The sequence below is a fragment of the Aethalodelphis obliquidens genome, unplaced genomic scaffold (genome assembly GCF_003676395.1).
Source record: "Aethalodelphis obliquidens isolate GAN/ISIS:26980383/991018 unplaced genomic scaffold, ASM367639v1 scaffold30, whole genome shotgun sequence".
NCBI classification, from domain to species: Eukaryota; Metazoa; Chordata; class Mammalia; order Artiodactyla; family Delphinidae; genus Aethalodelphis; species Aethalodelphis obliquidens.
The window spans coordinates 13,495,938-13,513,673 of NW_020837974.1; the positions used below are offsets into that span (position 1 = coordinate 13,495,938).

Sequence of the window (17,736 nt, forward strand, 5' to 3'; positions counted from 1 at the left end):
TTTTTTTTTTTTTTTTTTTTTTTTTTTTTTTTTTTTAAAGCTTTCCTTCGTGAGTCCAAGAAAAATGACCTCTCACGGGTCTCTTTTTTGGACACAGGAGGACCTTATTTTCTTGGTGAAGTTCATGAGAGTTTTTTCATGAGCAGGGCTTTTGTGGGCCAGTGTATATTCAGAGAGCATAGAATGGAGGTAATTCATTCATTCCTAAGGATCCTGTGAAGTAGGTGTAATTATCCTGATGTTTATGGGTGAGGAAACTCATTCAGAGAAGATACACCCCTTGCCCAAGGTCACACAATTAGCCACTGGACTTGACCCAGGTTTGCAGACAGCTCAGACAGGCTCCTTACATCACCCCACACAGCCCCCACTAAATAAAGGCCAACACCACAAAGCCACTCAAGTCACAGACCTCAGGGTCACCGGAGGAAGGAAGGGTCAATACAGGTCTTGCAAAAATGCAGAGTTGGGGGAAAAAAGCAGAAAAAAAAGAAACCTACTACATCTTGGCAAAAAGGATCTTTTAACCTCGGTCCTGGATTTGTGGCTTACGTCCAAGGCCACTTCGGCCCAAGAGACTGTAAACCCATTTTTCATACAGAGGATGTGGAACGGCCGGCCTATCCCAGACCAGGTAGAGAGCAGAAGCAGAGGTACCTACCGCCCTCAAACTCCGTCTGGCAGTTCCCCGAGGTCTCATTCAGGCTCTCTTCCTCGTTGATGATGATGTTCTCAATGTCCTTCATCGTTAAGTGGTCCCGGAAGGCGTGATAGAGGATGTGCTTCAGCTCTTCCAGAGTTATCCTCTGCATGTCGAACTGTGGAGATAAAGAGGAGTGAGAGGGGGACTTCCCTGGTGGCACAGTGGTTAAGAATCCACCTGCCAGTGCAGGGGACATGGGTTCGAGCCCTGGTCCGGGAAGATCCCACATGCCACGGAGCAACTAAGCCCGTGAGCCCCACAACTACTGAGCCTATGCTCTAGAGCCCGTGAGCCACAACTACTAAGCCCGCAACCCACAACTACTGAGCCAGTGTGCCACAACTACTGAAGCCCACACGCCTAGAGCCCGTGCTCCGCAACAAAAGAAGCCACCGCAATGAGAAGCCTGTGCACCGCAACAAAGAGTAGACCCCACTCGCTGCAACTAGAGAAAGCCTGCGCGCAGCAACAAAGACCCAAGGCAGCCAAAAATCAATCAATCAATTTACAAAAAAAAGAGAGGAGTGAGAGGGTCTGGGGCACTTGGGGGTGAGAATTTGGCTTGGGGCATGACCAGCAAGTCCTAAGTCTTCCTACAGAGATTTGTCCCAGCTTTTCAAGACATCAGATGAGCAGTTTTCTGCCACGCTCAGCTCCAAGCACACTTGTGAACTTGCAGGAACTTCTTGGGAATTCAAGGAATGCCATTCCCCCCTCAGTAGAGAATCTTGGAGAAAAAGATGCCACCTGCTAGTTTGGTTTCCTACTCATCCAGCCATCTGCTGTCACCCCTCCACACCTCATGTACTTTGGAGTGTGTCACACTTCAGACAATGCATATGTCTCTAGAAAGTTTTAAATCTTCCAAGAAGCCAGCATGTGTCTTGCTCTAACAAGATAAAATGCACGTTCCAAGCCATGTTTATGAGGAAGAACAGCTGAAAATAAGGTGTAGCGTTTCCACTTGTGTTCTTCCGCTACCAGGGAGAAGATTTGCTTTTCCGCTCCATGTCTATCAGATTTGGTCACGTCACTTTCTTGGCCAATGAAATGTGAGTAGAACTGACACAGGTCACATCGATTAACATCTTTCAGAGCCACTGCGTGGTTCTAGCCTGTGTCCTTTTCCTTCTGTCCTACAAAGAGGCTGTTCCTTCTGTTGGGGTCCCAGAATGAGGAGAAAGTGGAGAAGATAGCCCAGAAAGGAAAAGTAATGTGAGTAACAAATGCCCTTCGTTGTAGCCATGGAGATTTGGTATAACTTGGTTTACATCAACAATACAGAAATTAGTACATAGAAATGAAAAGCTACCATAACAAAAATTCTAAAAGATGATGTATGGATTGCAGGGTCAGGAAAATAAGAAAATTGTTATTGGAGGCTGGAAAGATAACAATGCGTGTTATGCAGTAGCAAACATTTGGTAAAGTTGTTGCCTGTGATGACTCAGGGCAGATACACACTGAATGGGTAAAAAGTTTGGGACAGGGCTTCCCTGGTGGTGCAGTGGTTGAGAGTCCGCCTGCTGATGCAGGGGACGCGGGTTCGTGCCCCGGTCTGGGAGGATCCCGCACGCCGCGGAGTGGCTGGGCCCGTGGGCCATGGCCGCTGAGCCTGCGCGTCCGGAGCCTGTGCTCTGCAACGGGACAGGCCGCAGCGGTGACAGGCCCACGTACCACACACACAAAAAATAATAAATAAGTTTGGGACACAGCAGGCTCTGGTTGCAATTGGTTGCTCATCTACAAGAAAGAGATGAGCTCAGAGTGAACTAAATCAGACAGAGAAAGACAAATACTGTATGATCTCACTTACATGTGTAATCCACAAACCAACGAACCAACCCGTATTCACGGATCCAGAGAACAGGTGGGTAGTTTTCAGAGGCAGGGGCGTGGGGAGTGGGTGAAATGGGTGAAGGGGGTCAAAAGGCACAAACTTCCAGTTATAAAATAAGTCCTGCAGATGTAATATCCAGCATGGTGACTCTGGTTAATAACATTGTATTGTGTATTTGAAAGTTGCTATGAGAATAGATCTTAAAAGTTCTCCTCACACACAAAAAATGTGTAACTATGTGTGGTGATGGATGTTAACTAGACCTCTTGTGGTGAGCATTTCACAGTATACACAAATTTCAAATCTTTATCTTATACATAGGAAACTGATATAATGTTATATGTTAATTATACTCAATTTGAAAAAAAGGTGATGAACTCAGGAAAGAATTGATTGTTTTGCAAGCCAGAATAGAGACAACCCCAAAATTTCTGGTCTTGCAGCATTGAAAGAAGCAATTGTTTCTCATCTCCTACTAGGAAGAGATAAAATTGAGAAATGCTATAAATAACAATCCAAACCTATTAAAACAAATCAAAATGTCCCTTCTTAAAATCTCTGAATATGTTAGGCGGCTCTCCCAGAAAGCTGGTCATTAAGTTTAGAGAGAGGTATGTCTCAAAAATAATTGTGGATATTAGCAGAAACCAACTGGAGTTAAATAGATTTTTAAAAATGACTAACTTTTTGAGAGAGCCAAGAGCAAACAGCCTGGGACTAAAAGACTATGACTGTTCAAAACTTAAAATCATCTTTGGGCTCTCAACCTTCTATGGGCACAAGCCACTTTGAGGATAAGTTACAGAGGCCCCAAGAAGGGTATATTTTCCAATACCCCTGATAGGGATAGAGTAGGATAATTAAATAGTCAGTTTAGAAATCTCACCAGGGGATTAAGACAGAAAAGGAATTTTAAGGGAGTTTGGGAGACTGTTGTAAGCGAATAACCACTCAAGAAAAGAATCCAGTAACCTAGCAACAAGCTACTCTACCTTGAAAGACCAGGAGCATCCAAGTGCCAGACACACTCAAGCCACAAACCCTGATATTTAAAACACAAGACAATAGATACGGGATGTGAATCCTGTTACATGAACTCAGAGAGTTAAGAGTCCTTGAAGAGTAGCATTTCTGCATGTGGCCAGGACAGAAATATAGGTGAAAGGGGAAAGAAACTAGGTGAAAGGGGACATTATACCAAAACCTGAGATAAATTACCATATTTTAGTAATATATATATGATCTAAATAGCACCATGACATCTGCCCAAGAATGAGGAAGAGGTGGTCTTCTCTCCTCCCCACTTTTTATTTGATTATAAAAATGTAGCCCTCTTTGTTCTCAGGGCTGTGTTCCCTTGCCAGCCCACTTGTATCTCCCACAAGCGTCCTATGCTAATAAACTCACTCTTGGCCTGCCGCTTTGCCTCACACCGAGTTCTTTCTGTGATGAGGCAAAAGAACCTGAGCTCCAGTAAGTCCTGACACCAGGTGAGTGGTTTTAATCAAAAGACAGCCAACATCAAAAAATCTACAAACAATAAATGCTGGAGAGGGTGTGGAGAAAAGGGAACCCTCTTGCACTGTTGGTGGGAATGTAAATTGATACAGTCACTATGGAGAACAGTATGGAGGTTCCTTAAAAAACTAAAAATAGAACTACCATACGACCCAGCAATCCCACTACTGGGCATATACCCTGAGAAAACCATAATTCAAAAAGAGTCATGTACCCCAATGTTCATTGCAGCTCTATTTACAATAGCCAGGACATGGAAGCAACTTAAGTGTCCATTGGCAGATGAATGGATAAAGAAGATGTGGCACATGTATACAATGGAATATTACCCAGCCATAAAAAGAAACGAAATTGAGTTATTTGTAGTGAGGTGGATGGACCTACAGTCTGTCATACAGAGTGAAGTAAGTCAGAAAGAGAAAAGCAAATACTGTATGCTAACACATGTATATGATCTAAAAAAAAAAAAAAGGTCATGAAGAACCTAGGGGCAAGATGGGAATAAAGACGCAGACCTACTAGAGAATACACTTAAGGACACGGGGTGGGGAAGGGTAAGCTGGGACAAAGTGAGAGAGTGGTAGTGTATACATGGAAATATATACACTACCAAATGTAAAATAGATGGTTAGTGGGAAGCAGCCGCATAGCACAGGGAGATCAGCTCGGTGCTTTGTGACCACCTAGAGGGGTGGGATAGGGAGGGTGGGAGGGAGGGAGATGCAAGAGGGAAGAGATATGGGAACATATGTATATCTGATTCACTTTGTTATAAAGCAGAAACTAACACACCAATGTAAAGCAATTATACTCCAATAAAGATGTAAAAAAAATTAATTAATTAAATAAATTTTAAAAAGAAAAAAAAAAGAGAGAAGGAAAAATGGAGATTCCAGAAATCTATAGTTTTCCTTTTATTTGGTTCTCTGGGTCATGTTTTAATGTGAGGGTATTAATACTTAAGCAAAATCAGTTGAGTAGAATTCCATGTTTTCTGCATTGTCAGAATAGAGCTGTCTTTTACAAGTTTGAAAGAAATCACTATAAAACAATATGGGCACAATGCCAACAAGTATTTCTTCCATGGTGATCAATCCATTGAGCTTGTAAATTTTTCTTGAGTCAATTTTGATTTTTTTTTTTTTTTTGCGGTACGCGGGCCTCTCACTGCTGTGGCCTCTCCTGTTGCGGAGCACAGGCTCTGGGCACGCAGGCTCAGCGGCCACAGCTCACGGGCCTAGCCGCTCCGCGGCATGCGGGATCTTCCCGGACGGGGGCACGAACCCATATCCCCTGCATCAGCAGGTGGACTCTCAACCGCTGCGCCACTAGGGAAACCCTGAGTCAATTTTGAAATCACGTCCTTTTTCAGAAAACCAGCCAAAAGATTTTCATCACTGTTAGCATGTAACTATGCACAACAGTTCCACAATTTTAAATTTCTCTCAATGCTTCTTCTATCCCATTTGGTATTTTTAACCCTATTTGTTTTTCTTTCCTCCAGGTTTGATTTTTGTTGTTTTATTCTGTTTTTAGTGAATCTTGGTTAAAGATCCACTTTAGCCTGTACAGCTGCTATTTTTAGGAACCTAAGGAGTCTTCCCTTATGGTAAAATCTCTGTAGAGTCAATTACACAAATACAGTTATCCTTATTAATTATATTATGTAGTCTTATAATTATCATCTGTATCTCGTATAACCTTAGTTTCTGGGGATGACTTGATGTGTCAAAGACCATGAGTAACACACTGCAGTCTGTGGAAAATAACTGCATCTCCACAAATTGTTCTTTTAGTCCTAATATTTTCTAAACGAGGCTATCCTTTACAGCAGAAAGATGGATTTCCTCATTCAACAAATGGTTACGGAGGCTGACTCCACACCAGACACTGTGATGGAGACACAAAGGTGAGCGAGATGTTGATTGCTTTCAAAAGACAAGCAAATGAGTGATTTTAATTCAGTGGGATAACTCGCTGTGATAAGGGCCACCCAGGATGGCTTGGAAACCCCTGGGGAACGTAAAAGCTCACAGGTCCATCAAACGGCCACGTGTTGAGTTTGGAGCAGGAGAAGGTGGTCAGGATAAGATGAGAGCTGTGGGCGGGGTGCGAGTCAATAAAGGCCATGGAGAGGAGCTTGGTTGTTGTTGTTTTTATTGGAGTAGAGTTGCTTTACAATGTTGTGTTAGTTTCAGATGTACAGCAAAGTGATTCAGTTATATATATCTATATATTCTTTTTCAGGTTCTTTTTCATTATAGGTTATTACAAGATACTGAATATAGTTCCCTGCGCTATGCAGTAGGTCCTTGTTGTTTATTTTATATTTAGTAGTGTGCCTCTGTGAATCCCAGACTCCTAATATATCCCTCCCCCTCCTCTTTCCCCTTTGGTAACCATAAGTTTGTTTTCTCTGTCTGTGAGTCTGTTTCTGTTTTGTACATAAGTTCATGTGTGTCATTTTTTTTTTTAAGATTCCACATATACGTGATAACTTGTCTTTCTCTGTCTGACTTGCTTCACTTACTAGGATAATCTCAAGGTCCATCCACAGCCTGGTTGTTTTTTGCTTGTTTGCTTTGACTTTTTCATTGTGGTAGAATATACATAACACACATTTACCATTTTATCCATTTTTAAGGGTCCAGTTCAGTGGCATTAAGTACATTCACATTGTTGTGCAACCATCACGACCGGCAGTCTCCAGAGCTTTTTTTATTTTCCCCAGCTGAAACTCCTTACCCATTAAACACTATCTCCGCATCCCCCCCACCCCCGCCCCGCCCCCAGGCTCTGGCAGTCACCCTTCTACTTTCTGTAAATAGCCAAATGTGCATTTGACTGCTCTAGGTCCCTCCTGGAAGTGGAACTGTACAGTATTTGTCCTTTTGTGACAGGTTAATTTTGCTTGGGTCATGTCTGCAAGGATCATCAGTGTCGTAGTGTTTATTCCTCTTTGAGGCTGAACAATATTCCATCGTATGTATACTTTGTTTCTCTATTTATCCATCCCTGAATACTGGTATTGCTTCTGCCTTGTGGCTGTTACTGCTACGAATGTAAGTGTCCAAGCCTCTGCTCGTGTCCCTGTTTTCAGTTTTTTGGGGTATGTACCTAGAATGGGAATTGCCAAATCAATGGTAATTCTATGCTTAATTTTTTGAGGAATGGAGCTTAGTTTTACCTTTTGGGTAGGATGGGGTGCCACGAAAGGATTTTCAACAGAGAACTTACTTCATCATGATTGAGCCTGAGAAAAATTACCCTTTGCCGGCACAAGCTGCAAGATGACCGGAGGGAAGGCTATTGAAATAACAGGTTTAGAAACTATGGTGGTGTTGAAGTAGCCTGCCAGGCCCAAGATGAAGACAATTCTGCCCCGGGGTGTCACGCCAGCAAACCCAAACCTAGATAACTTTTACGTCCCTGTAAACACTCCTCTTGACCAGAAACACCGTATGTCCAGTCGGCCAACTCCCAAATGCCAACCCAACTCTGGGCTTTCTCATGCCAAACAAGGGTGACCTTGTGACCCCAGCCAATCAAATATTTTCTGCTTTTTCTCTTCTTTTTTCTTTAACCTATAAGAGCTTCCTGCCTTCTACCCCATTTTACAGTTCTCGGAATGGAGCCTGTCCGCTTCATGAAATGTTAAGTAAAGTTTGCTGATATGGCCGAAATTGTCTTCTTTAATCATTTTTTAACTGTGGACTGTGGCGACAGAGAGCATTCAAGAGCCGTGTAAGAGAGTTTGACAAGATGACTCGTGTGTGGAGGGTGAAGCTCAGTGAACCAATCAGGATCACACCTGGGTTTTACGTTCAGCCGGATGGGAACAGAGGAAGAAAAGGCTTGGAGAGAAAGGTGACGTGAAATTATGGATGTGTGCATTGGCGGTTCTGGAACAGCCCAGGAGGCAGTAGGATGTACAAATATGGGCTAATGACCTGGAAGTCATCTGCATACAGATGATAATAAAAGTCATCAGAAAAGATGGTAACACCTGGGAAGAGTGTACTGGGTACGAAAAAGCCCAGGAAAGGCACTGGGAGGATATCAAGATAAACGGATGGGCAGCCTCCCTTACGGAATGCGTGAGGTATGTGTGATATTAGGAGTTATAGTAAGTATATATTTTGGTCTTCCGTCCATTGTTCCTGGCTCACATCTCCCCAAACCCTTGGAATTTCTTAAGTGATAAAAACCGTAGAGCATCTTTGTCATATTTGGTTTCTTGTCCTCAGTTCCTGAAATCACATCAGAGCCATAAATGGGCGTCTCATTATTCATAACAAGCCCCTTTCATCCACAACGGAGTTTATGTTAATGAGGTGACTTTTGGAAATCCTCTAAAGATGGAGGAGATGGTCACTGGAGGAATCAGTCATAAATAGAGGGTTGGAACTTTCAGTCTCATCCCCTGCTATCCAGGGAGGAGAGAGGGGCTGGAGGTTGAATCAATCACTCATGGCCAATAATTTAATCAACCATGGCTATGTCGTGAGGCCTCCATAAAAACCCAGAAGGAGGGGGTTTAGAGAGCTTCTAGGTGAGTGAACCAGAATGCATCCACGTGCTGCCATGCCAGGCCCCCACCTCCATGAGGACAGATGCCTCTTTGTTTGGGATCTCACCCTATGTATCTAGCCATTGATTTGGATCCTTTAATAGCCTTGTAATAAACTGGTAATCTAGTAAGTAAACAGATTTTCTGAGTTCTGTGAGCTGCTCTAGCAAATGAATAGAACCCAAGGGGTGGGTTGTGGGAAACTCCGATTTACAGGCCAATCAGAAGCACAGGTGAGAAGCTGGACTTGTGATTGGCATCTGAGGTGGTGGCGTCGGGGGCAGTCTTGTGAGCTCAAGTCCTTAACTTCTGAGATCTGATATAGTCTCTGGGTAGAGAGTGTCAAAATTGAGTTGAACTGTAGAACACCCAGCTGGTGATGGAGAATTGCTTGGTGGTGTGGGGAAAACACCCACACATTGGAAATGGGTACAGAATTGTACTGTGCGTTGTTATCAATATACACAATCTGTCATTAAAAAATATTTAAGTGCCTTCTATTGGAAAAAGCATCTGTTTATACATCAATACGGCTGTGCTTGCTTTCTTTGTGTGTGCATTTTCCATTAAACATCTCTCCTTTGGTTTTTAAACTTTCTGTGTTATATTATACACGTCTTTTTAAAAAGGTATGTCTCTTGGGAGGGATAAATTAGGATTTGGGGATTCAAATATACACACTACTATATATAAAATCATAACCAACAAGGACCTACTGTATAGCACAGAGAACTATACTCAATATCTTGTAATAACCTATAGTGGAAAATAATCTAAAAAAGAATATATATATGATATACACACATTTCATATATATGTATATATATACATACATATATATACTCACACATAACTGAATCACTTTGCTGTACATCTGAAACTAACACAACACTGTAAATCAACTATATTTCAATAAAAGTTTTTTATAAACTTCAAAAAAAGGTATGTCTCATAAAGGGAATGTACATTTCTTACAAAGAGAATAGAGTTGGAGTTTTAAAAAATCTAACGTGAGATTCTTTGCCTTCCAATGGTGGCGTCTAGTTACATTTTCATATATTGTTATAAACATGTTTGGCTGTACTTCTGTTAGTTCACCTCCTGCTTTCTAGCCTTCAGACCTTCCTTAGGTTTTCCTTGCCTTTTGTCTTTTGAAAAAAGAAAACCCTACAGTTGTCCTAGTTTTGATTATAGTGGTGGATATCTTTCCATTTATCAACTGCATTACTTAAGCCATAATTTCTTATATTATCAAATTCAAGAAATTAAACTGCATTTTCTCATCTTTCCTTACATATGATAAGAAGATTTATAAACCTTCATGTTCCTGTCTCTTACCTGATACTTTATAGTCTTCATAAGTTTAATTTGAGATTTATCATGACACGTTTTCTACTATTTGCAACTTGTTCTAAAACAGTATTTGGCTTCTGCATTTAATTTTGTAACATTTATAACAGCTACTGCTATTTCATTGTATTTAATTGACTTCAATGCTCAGTTCCATTTTTCTATGACTCTCCCAACCCTGAGTACCTGACTTCCATCCAATTATCTGCTACAAAACTTAAAAAAATAGTTTGACAATGAAGCATTTGTGAACATTACATTTTCTGAGTTCTTCTAATCTGATAATACTTCCCCATTCCCCACATCCCATGACAGACAACTTAGTTTGGTAGAAAATTCTAGAATCGCACAAAATTTCCCCTCCAAGCTCCACTGGAACTTCTCCAGTTCCAGTGCTGTTTATTGCAGGGGAGGAGCAAAGAGATTGGATGGTGGCCTAAGCTTTCACTTTGAAGATCATTTTTGTTTCTTCCTGGACACTAGTAGGAATATTTCATTAGCCGTGAAACTAAAAAAATGTTTTCCATGCTCTGCTAAACGACATGTTTTTGCATTAATCTTGGCTGGAATTTTGTGAGGTGGCTTTTTTAAAAAATTAATTTATTTTTGGCTGTGTTGGGTTTTCGTTTCTGTGCGAGGGCTTTCTCTAGTTGTGGCAAGCGGGGGCCACCCTTCATCTCGGTGCGCGGGCCTCTCACTGTCGCGGCCTCTCTTGCTGTGAAGCACAGGCTCCGGACGCACAGGCTCAGTAGTTGTGGCTCACGGCCTAGTTGCTCCGCGGCATGTGGGATCTTCCCAGACCAGGGCTCGAACCCGTGTCCCCTGCATTAGCAGGCAGATTCTCAACCACTGCGCCACCAGGGAAGCCCTGTGAGGGGGCTTTTCATTTTTACACCAATGTCATTTTCTGCCTCCTGTTTCCTGACAATCACTTTGGTTCTTGTCTTTCTCCTGTTCTATCTAATACGTTCCTTTCTCCAGAACACGAATGCTTCTTAGATTTCTATTCTTTGTTTCCAAAGTTTTCATTTTTTTCTCTAATAATTTTCATCACTTTGTTTTGTATTTCACATTACTCATTTTTTTTTTTTGCACTGTTAATTCTGTTCCTACTGTCTCTGGAGAAGATTTTAATTCTGCAGTGTAGTTTTGTTTCCTTCCATAATCTTATTATTTTATATTATTCATTGTCTTATGTATTTTATGATTATTTTTTTTCCTTTTGTGTCCCAGCTGCTTGTGGCTGCTGCTTAAAAAAAACCAAGGATCTAAACATCTCTTGCATCACTTTTAAAGATTAAAATATTAAAGAACGTGAGACAGGTCTCTCCTACAATTCTCCCATGATTAGCTCCTCCTCTGCATTCTTTTTCTTAGGCTTGTTAAATTGTAATTAATCCAATGTTATAGTTGTTATTGTTTCTGTTTCCAAATACATAAATGAGAAACACGCGACCCAAATGCGCGACTTGCCAAAGGAGAGAGTGGCTTGGATGTTCTCGGGTCCTATTGCCCAGTGGTTGTGGGGATTTTCGCTGAGCATTGGGCACTGTGCGTGTCCACGAGCCGCTTTGTGGATACAGATTACCTCTTGCTCAGGAAGCCTGGTTCTCTTAAAGTGGGAAGATGGCTGTTCATCCTCGATTCATCTAGCCTAGTGATTCTAAAGTGTGTTCCCTGGACCAGCGGCACCAGTATCACCCAGAAACTAGCTGGAAACGCAGAATTCCAGCCCCATCCCAGACCTGATGAATCACAGGCTTTGGGGGTGGGTCCTGGGAACCCATATTTAACAAGCCCTCCAGAGGATTCTGATGTGAGGTTTGAACTAAGGCATATAAAGTTCTAGTCCAGAAAGAAGATCCTTCTCCCAGCACATGGCTGCCCACCATGGTGGCAAAACATCCCGGCCTTCCTGCTGTGCTTTCCAGGAATTGTAGTCTCTAAGTGGGTGCAGAGGACCCTCCTGTGATGGGTCATAGAAGTCAGGCAGCTCTGTGGCGCCAACAGAAGAAGAAGATCATTTTCTCAAGATCCCCTCTTCTGGGGAATTGATGTAAACGATGGGGGTGTCAAAGGACTCCCCTGGCCTTTCGGGGGTCCTCTCTCCTAGTTGGACTCAGAGGGAGGAGCATGCAGGATTGGCTGCGAGCTGGACCCGCTAGACCCCCCTCCCTCTGCCAGCTCAGGGGGTTCAAACAGGGGCAGCACTGGAGCCTCGGGCCCCCCAGGTCTCTTTACCGCTGCTCTTCCACTGGGAGTTACTTTTCTCTGTTGATCGGGCTCTGCTGGCAGCTGATGAGGCCTCCGAGGGCATGCACTGCACCTCACACAGTGTTTACACCCAGTCCCTTTACAGAGCCTGGTCCCTGCTGGATGCAGGACATACGTTTGCTGAATGAATAAATGTGATTTCTCCATTTGTTCCAAAGCAAAGACTTTCCCATGCCTTCTCTCCCCACTCAGTGTTCCCCCACCAAATCCATGAGAAAGCCAGGAAGAGCTCCCAGGGCAATGAAACTTCCCATGATCAGATTCCCTATCTTTTCAATGTGAACGAGCAGGGAAATTGAATGCATTTCCCTTCTGCGGGAGGAACCTCAGGGGTGCCTGTGTCTCCAGGCAAGTCCTGAATCCTTGATGGGATGAAAGGCCCGGCCGCTGTTAGGACGGAGCTCTCTGCTGTCTCCCGGGTGCTCTGCTCTCTGAGGCCTTGGCCCCCAGGCCCCGCCCCTGCCTCCTGCCGAGACCTGCCCAGCTGGAGGCCGCATCTTCCCTGACCAGCTTTTAGGTGAATCCAAACATTTCAACTTTCACAGAAGGGATTAGTATGTGGGTATCTTTGGGGCCATTATTTGAAGTGACTTTGATGACACAGTGGCTTCCTCTTCTGAGAGAAGGATGAGCTGAATAAGCAGTGGGACAAGCCCATGTTTATTCTTTTCTCTGCCCATCATCAAAAGGCATGATGCCACAGAGAAAGAGGGCTGCAGGGAAGCTCAGTGGGTCAGAGCTTCCCAGCCAGGGGGTGGAATTGGTTACAGTTTGCCACGGTGGTGACCCCTATACTCTGGGGCATTTGGACAGGATCTCGGGCAGAGTCCCATCCACATGGCTCATCCATTTATCTGGGTGCAGCATAAAAATATAGCCATCTTCTAAGTGCCCTGAGCATCAATGCGGCAAGGTCACGCAAGGTCATTAGAGCTACAGAACTTCCTGCCTGCGCCTTCTGTTTCATGGTTGGCTCCCCACTACGGGCAACACAGCTTCCCCTGTCTAAGAAGGAGGCCCTCCCAAAGGGTGTGTCTTGCCATCAGCCTGCCAGTGGTGCCCAGTTGTGAAGTGCGGACAACACCAGTGTAACCAGAGAGACTCCTGCAGTCATTCCTGGCTCCAAGATTTTCCCCACACGAAGAATTAAACAGTGAGATTGAAATGCAAGGTGTTGGGAGTCCCCCTCCTCGCCATGAGCAAAGAGGCAGACACACCTGGAGCCTTGGACACGATACACAGGTTGGGCAAAGAAATGGGGGGCTGGTAAAGGCACTGAAAAAACAACAGTCGGTGCCAGGCTGGGATGGCTCCGTCTGGACTCGCACAGGTGTCCCTGCCCTTGGGACGGGGGACATGACGACACAGAGGGAGGGAAGCGCCGTGCTCTTCAGTCTCCCAAGGAGTCAGTTCAAGTCAGCGACTGGGTCGTAACACGTGGTTCAGCCTCTGCAAATGCCCCCTGGAGTGCAGTGGCGACTCAGAAGAAAGATGAAAACCCACAATCACGCCCAAACTGAGATTGACCACCTATTTACTGCCACAGTCTGGAAGGAATTTTCCACCCCCTGCAAGCCCTATGAGGCAGACATGTGACTCAGAGTCTCTGGCTGACACGGACAAGCTTTGCCCTCTGGAAAAGAGTCTCCACTCTGAATGACGTCAGGAGGGGGCTAACACTCTCGGCAGGTCCCCCTCCCCAGTCTCTGCTCCTGAAGCAGCTCAGACCCCAGCCCTTCCGGGCAGTGATTCTCCTTCTGTTCCTTGTCAAGGGTGCTCGACCACAGGGCAGGTTGGAGGGGACGCTGAAGTGGCCCATTTTCCCCCACTGCTGGCCAGTACCCGACAGACAAGGTGGGCTTTGTCTGCTCCCACCTCTGCTCTCATTTCCGTGTGTTTCTGCTCAGCCCACAGGAGGTCGCAGTAGTACTTCCAGCTCCATATTTCTTATAGGGCGTGGCTCTGAACCCGAGACAACCACATCAGTGATGCTCAGTTGAAGGACTGGCCTCCAAGTCCTGGAGGAAACTGCACATACTGATACGTTTTAACCAGAGTCCAGGGTCACGTGGACTCTGTGTGGCTGTTGCCTCATCACAGAGCCCCGGCTCCACGGAAGAAGTGTTTGACTACAGTGTGGGTGAGGAGGGGCTGCATTTCAATTGGCAGTGCCTTTCTAGAGGAAGATCTGTAATGCAGAGAACTTGCCTGGGAGCTGTACCCACTGATGGGTCCTCCGGCTGCAGATCTGAGAAAGGACATCCCCCAGGAATGGACTATTTGGATACCAAGTGCTTAGCATCCAGCTGGTCTGTCTGGTAGCAGGTAGGAGGAAAGGCTAGATGCACGGCAAGCTTCTTCTGTGCCAGGTACACCACAGACGTGACCTCACTTAAGCCTCACAGGGGTTAACGCACTGAGGAGGTGGAGTCTACGTTATGCCCATTTCACAGATAAAGATGTCAGAGGTCAGAGAGGTTAAATAATGTAGCAGAAGACAAGGAGATATATGATTTTAGATGTGGTATGAACTGTCTGTGTGCACAAGTGTGAACCTGTGGGAGCTTCAGAGTTATTTCTACTGCCCTAGAAGTGGGTTTCGTAGTAGGTTGAATAATGGCCCCAAAGATACCCACATACTAATCCCAGGAATTTATAAACCTGTTCCTTTACATGATAAAAGGGACTTTGCAGATGTGACTAAGTGAAGGGCCTTGAGATGCAGGATTGGGGGGGTGGGGTGGAGATTACCCTGGATTATCTGGGTGGGCGCTAAATGTAATCACCAGGGTCCTTCTGAGAGGGAGGCGGAGGGAGATTTGGCTAAAGAGGAGAGGCAACATAACGAAGGAAGCAGAGACTGGAGTGATGCTCTTGAAGATGGAGGAAGGGGCCATGAGCCACGGAATGCAGGCGGTCGTCAGAAGCTGGAAATGATGGGGAAACAGAGTCTCCCCTCAGAGGCTCCAGAAAGAACACAGCCGTGCCGACACCTTGATTTCAGCCAGTGAAACTGATTTCCGACTTCTGATCTCCAGGACTCTAGGAGGATAAATCTGTATTGTTTTAAATCACAAAGCGTGTGGTCATTTGTTACAGCAACAAGAATCTAATACAGGCTTACGTTTGGTTTTTGTTTATAAAGTAAAGGCATTTTTGCCAAGAGCTCACTTAGGTCTGGGAAGAAGTCATCTCATTTTCGCGAGTTTGGACACAGGATACGTCGTGCTTTGTTGGGCGAGGGTGTCACAGCTACTGGACCGCGCAGTCTGGGGGCACAGTGTAAACTGTGAACGCTTTCTCAAAGAGCTGGTTCCCATGAGATACGAGCAGAGGGTCCCGACAGGGAGCCCACTCTAGCCAACCCCGGGAGATGTTTGCAGAGTCTGTGGTGTCTCAGGATGATGCAATGGAAAGATGGGAAACACACAGGAGAGCATAGGAATAGTATTCACGTCCTCACAGCAACTCTTGAGACTAAAAAACATACGAAATTCCCCTTTGCACATCCAAAAGGAGGTGCTGACGGGCCCACGTGGTTCATTTTATTAATGTGAGAGAGGGTTAAGGCAAGTATGCAGATCTGACTGAAGGGGAAGGCATAATGAAGAAACCTCTGTGTGTGTGTGTGTGTGTGTGTGTGTGTGTGTGTGTGTGTGTGTGTGTGTGTGTGTCGTGCACGCATGCATGTGTCCTTAGTAGGAATAAATTGAGAAAAGGTCCATAACCTTGGTTTCTGTGTAGGCAATGTCGTGTACAGGCTGCGTGACCCAGTGAAAGCTACTAAACTTCTCTGTTCCTCAGTTTTCCCTATGAAAAATAGAGATAATGTTATTTATGTCATAGGGCTGCAATGTGGATAAAGGTCTTTCTATTCTAAAAGGCACAGTTCCTTTCTCTTCATACATTTTCATTCTCCAACCCTTTGTTTTGCTGTGGCTCGTACGTGAAAAGTTAAGTGGAACCCGAGTCACCGGGTTAGTTATCACAGACGTAAGACTCAACTGAGGCCCAGATGCCACGTCCAGAGTTGTTTCCTCACACCTTGGTTGGCAACAGCGGCCGTTTCAGAAAATGAGCCTAATCGGCTGAGTTATCTGCACCATCATGAAACTAAATGCAGAAACGGGTTCAGAACATATGGCCGAGGGGGTTGATGGAAATGTCTTATGTGCAAGGACTCACAATCTAAAACAGGTTCTGCCACTAACTATCTAAGTGTCCTTAGTCAGGTCACTTAATAGCTTGGACTCTGTTTCCTCAACCATTGAATAGGTAATATTAATAATGAAAAGAATAATAAGACTAGTAATAATGAGAGAATAACAATAATAATGGCAAGAAGAATACCTGCCTTATCCACCTCAGAGAGATTTTGTATCAAATCAAATAAGAAATGTTAAATCTTTTTAGTGAAAAATGCAAGGTAATAGGAATATAAGGCATAATTTTGATAGCTGTTAATGATGGGATATCCAATCTCATCTCTGTCTTTAGGTTCACAGTATCCACGTCTGCTCCAGGCTGGAGGTTGAAGTTGGCCAACACATAATTCTGTCTGAGAAGGGACTTCAGTTCCTCGTGGCCAGAGCACACCCGCTTTTCTTTCTCATTTAAAGAATGTCATTTAGGCTTTTAGGATTCTCCTGACAGCCTCCATCTGGCTTTCAGCAAAGCAATAGGATGAGACATCATTGCATCACTTGTCTCACTCAGGAACATTCCTTTTACTACACCCATGACTCTAGACAAGTCATTCTTGGTGAATATCTTCAGAGAAAGGAAAGCCATTTCTGATGGGATGGGGGTAGGAGGGAGAGCCAAACAGCAACCAATGCATTGAGGAAAACCCCCAGGCATGAAGAGAAACACTCGGCAAATGGAAATACTCAAAAAAGGGGCCTTGAATACATTGCAGCGTTAGAGCAAGAAGAGGAATTGAATAAGATCTAGTGACAATTAAGAGACATAAAGAATGGAAAATATGGGATGTAAAGTGGATGAAGAAAAGAACAGGTGACCAAACAGAGGCTAAAGAATCAGAAGGCCCGAATCAAATGGGTCTAGGCCAAATGGAGAGTAGGAAGCAAAAGGCGTATGTAGAAGTGAGAGAAAAGAATGGCAGTGTAAGGCTGTGTGTCCCTTCCATGTTACAGACATATTAGCATCAATTGTTAAAAATTAAGAGAACTAAGACACTTTGTTCTGAGATTGAGATGTGTAACCTAGATGGTGTTTTTCTTAGAACCCATAATTAGTTAGAATATACTTGACCCAATTTTGTTTCCCAGAGGAAACCCCACACAGTTCAGAGACCTCCTTTTTCCTCTAGGAAACAACCAGACAGGAGTCCAAGGTTTGGCCCATGGTCCTCTGTTCATCACCCAGATCACAAAGGCAGACTGCGTTAAGCCGTTTGCCTCCTTGTTTTAGTAATCGGAATACAAATATGGTGTGTGGGAATGTAGGGTGGCATTCTGT

General features: G+C 44.3%; 1 protein-coding gene across 2 annotated transcripts in view; it reads right to left on the reverse strand.

Moving 5' to 3' along the window:
• CALN1 (calneuron 1) overlaps positions 1–17,736 on the reverse strand; it is a 433,822-nt gene that overhangs the window by 13,061 nt on the left and 403,025 nt on the right. For both annotated transcript variants that reach the window (XM_027126215.1, XM_027126214.1), the window contains exon 5: positions 662–818. In XM_027126215.1, the coding sequence (XP_026982016.1) occupies positions 662–818 (157 nt within the window). The remainder of the gene's footprint in view (positions 1–661; positions 819–17,736) is intronic.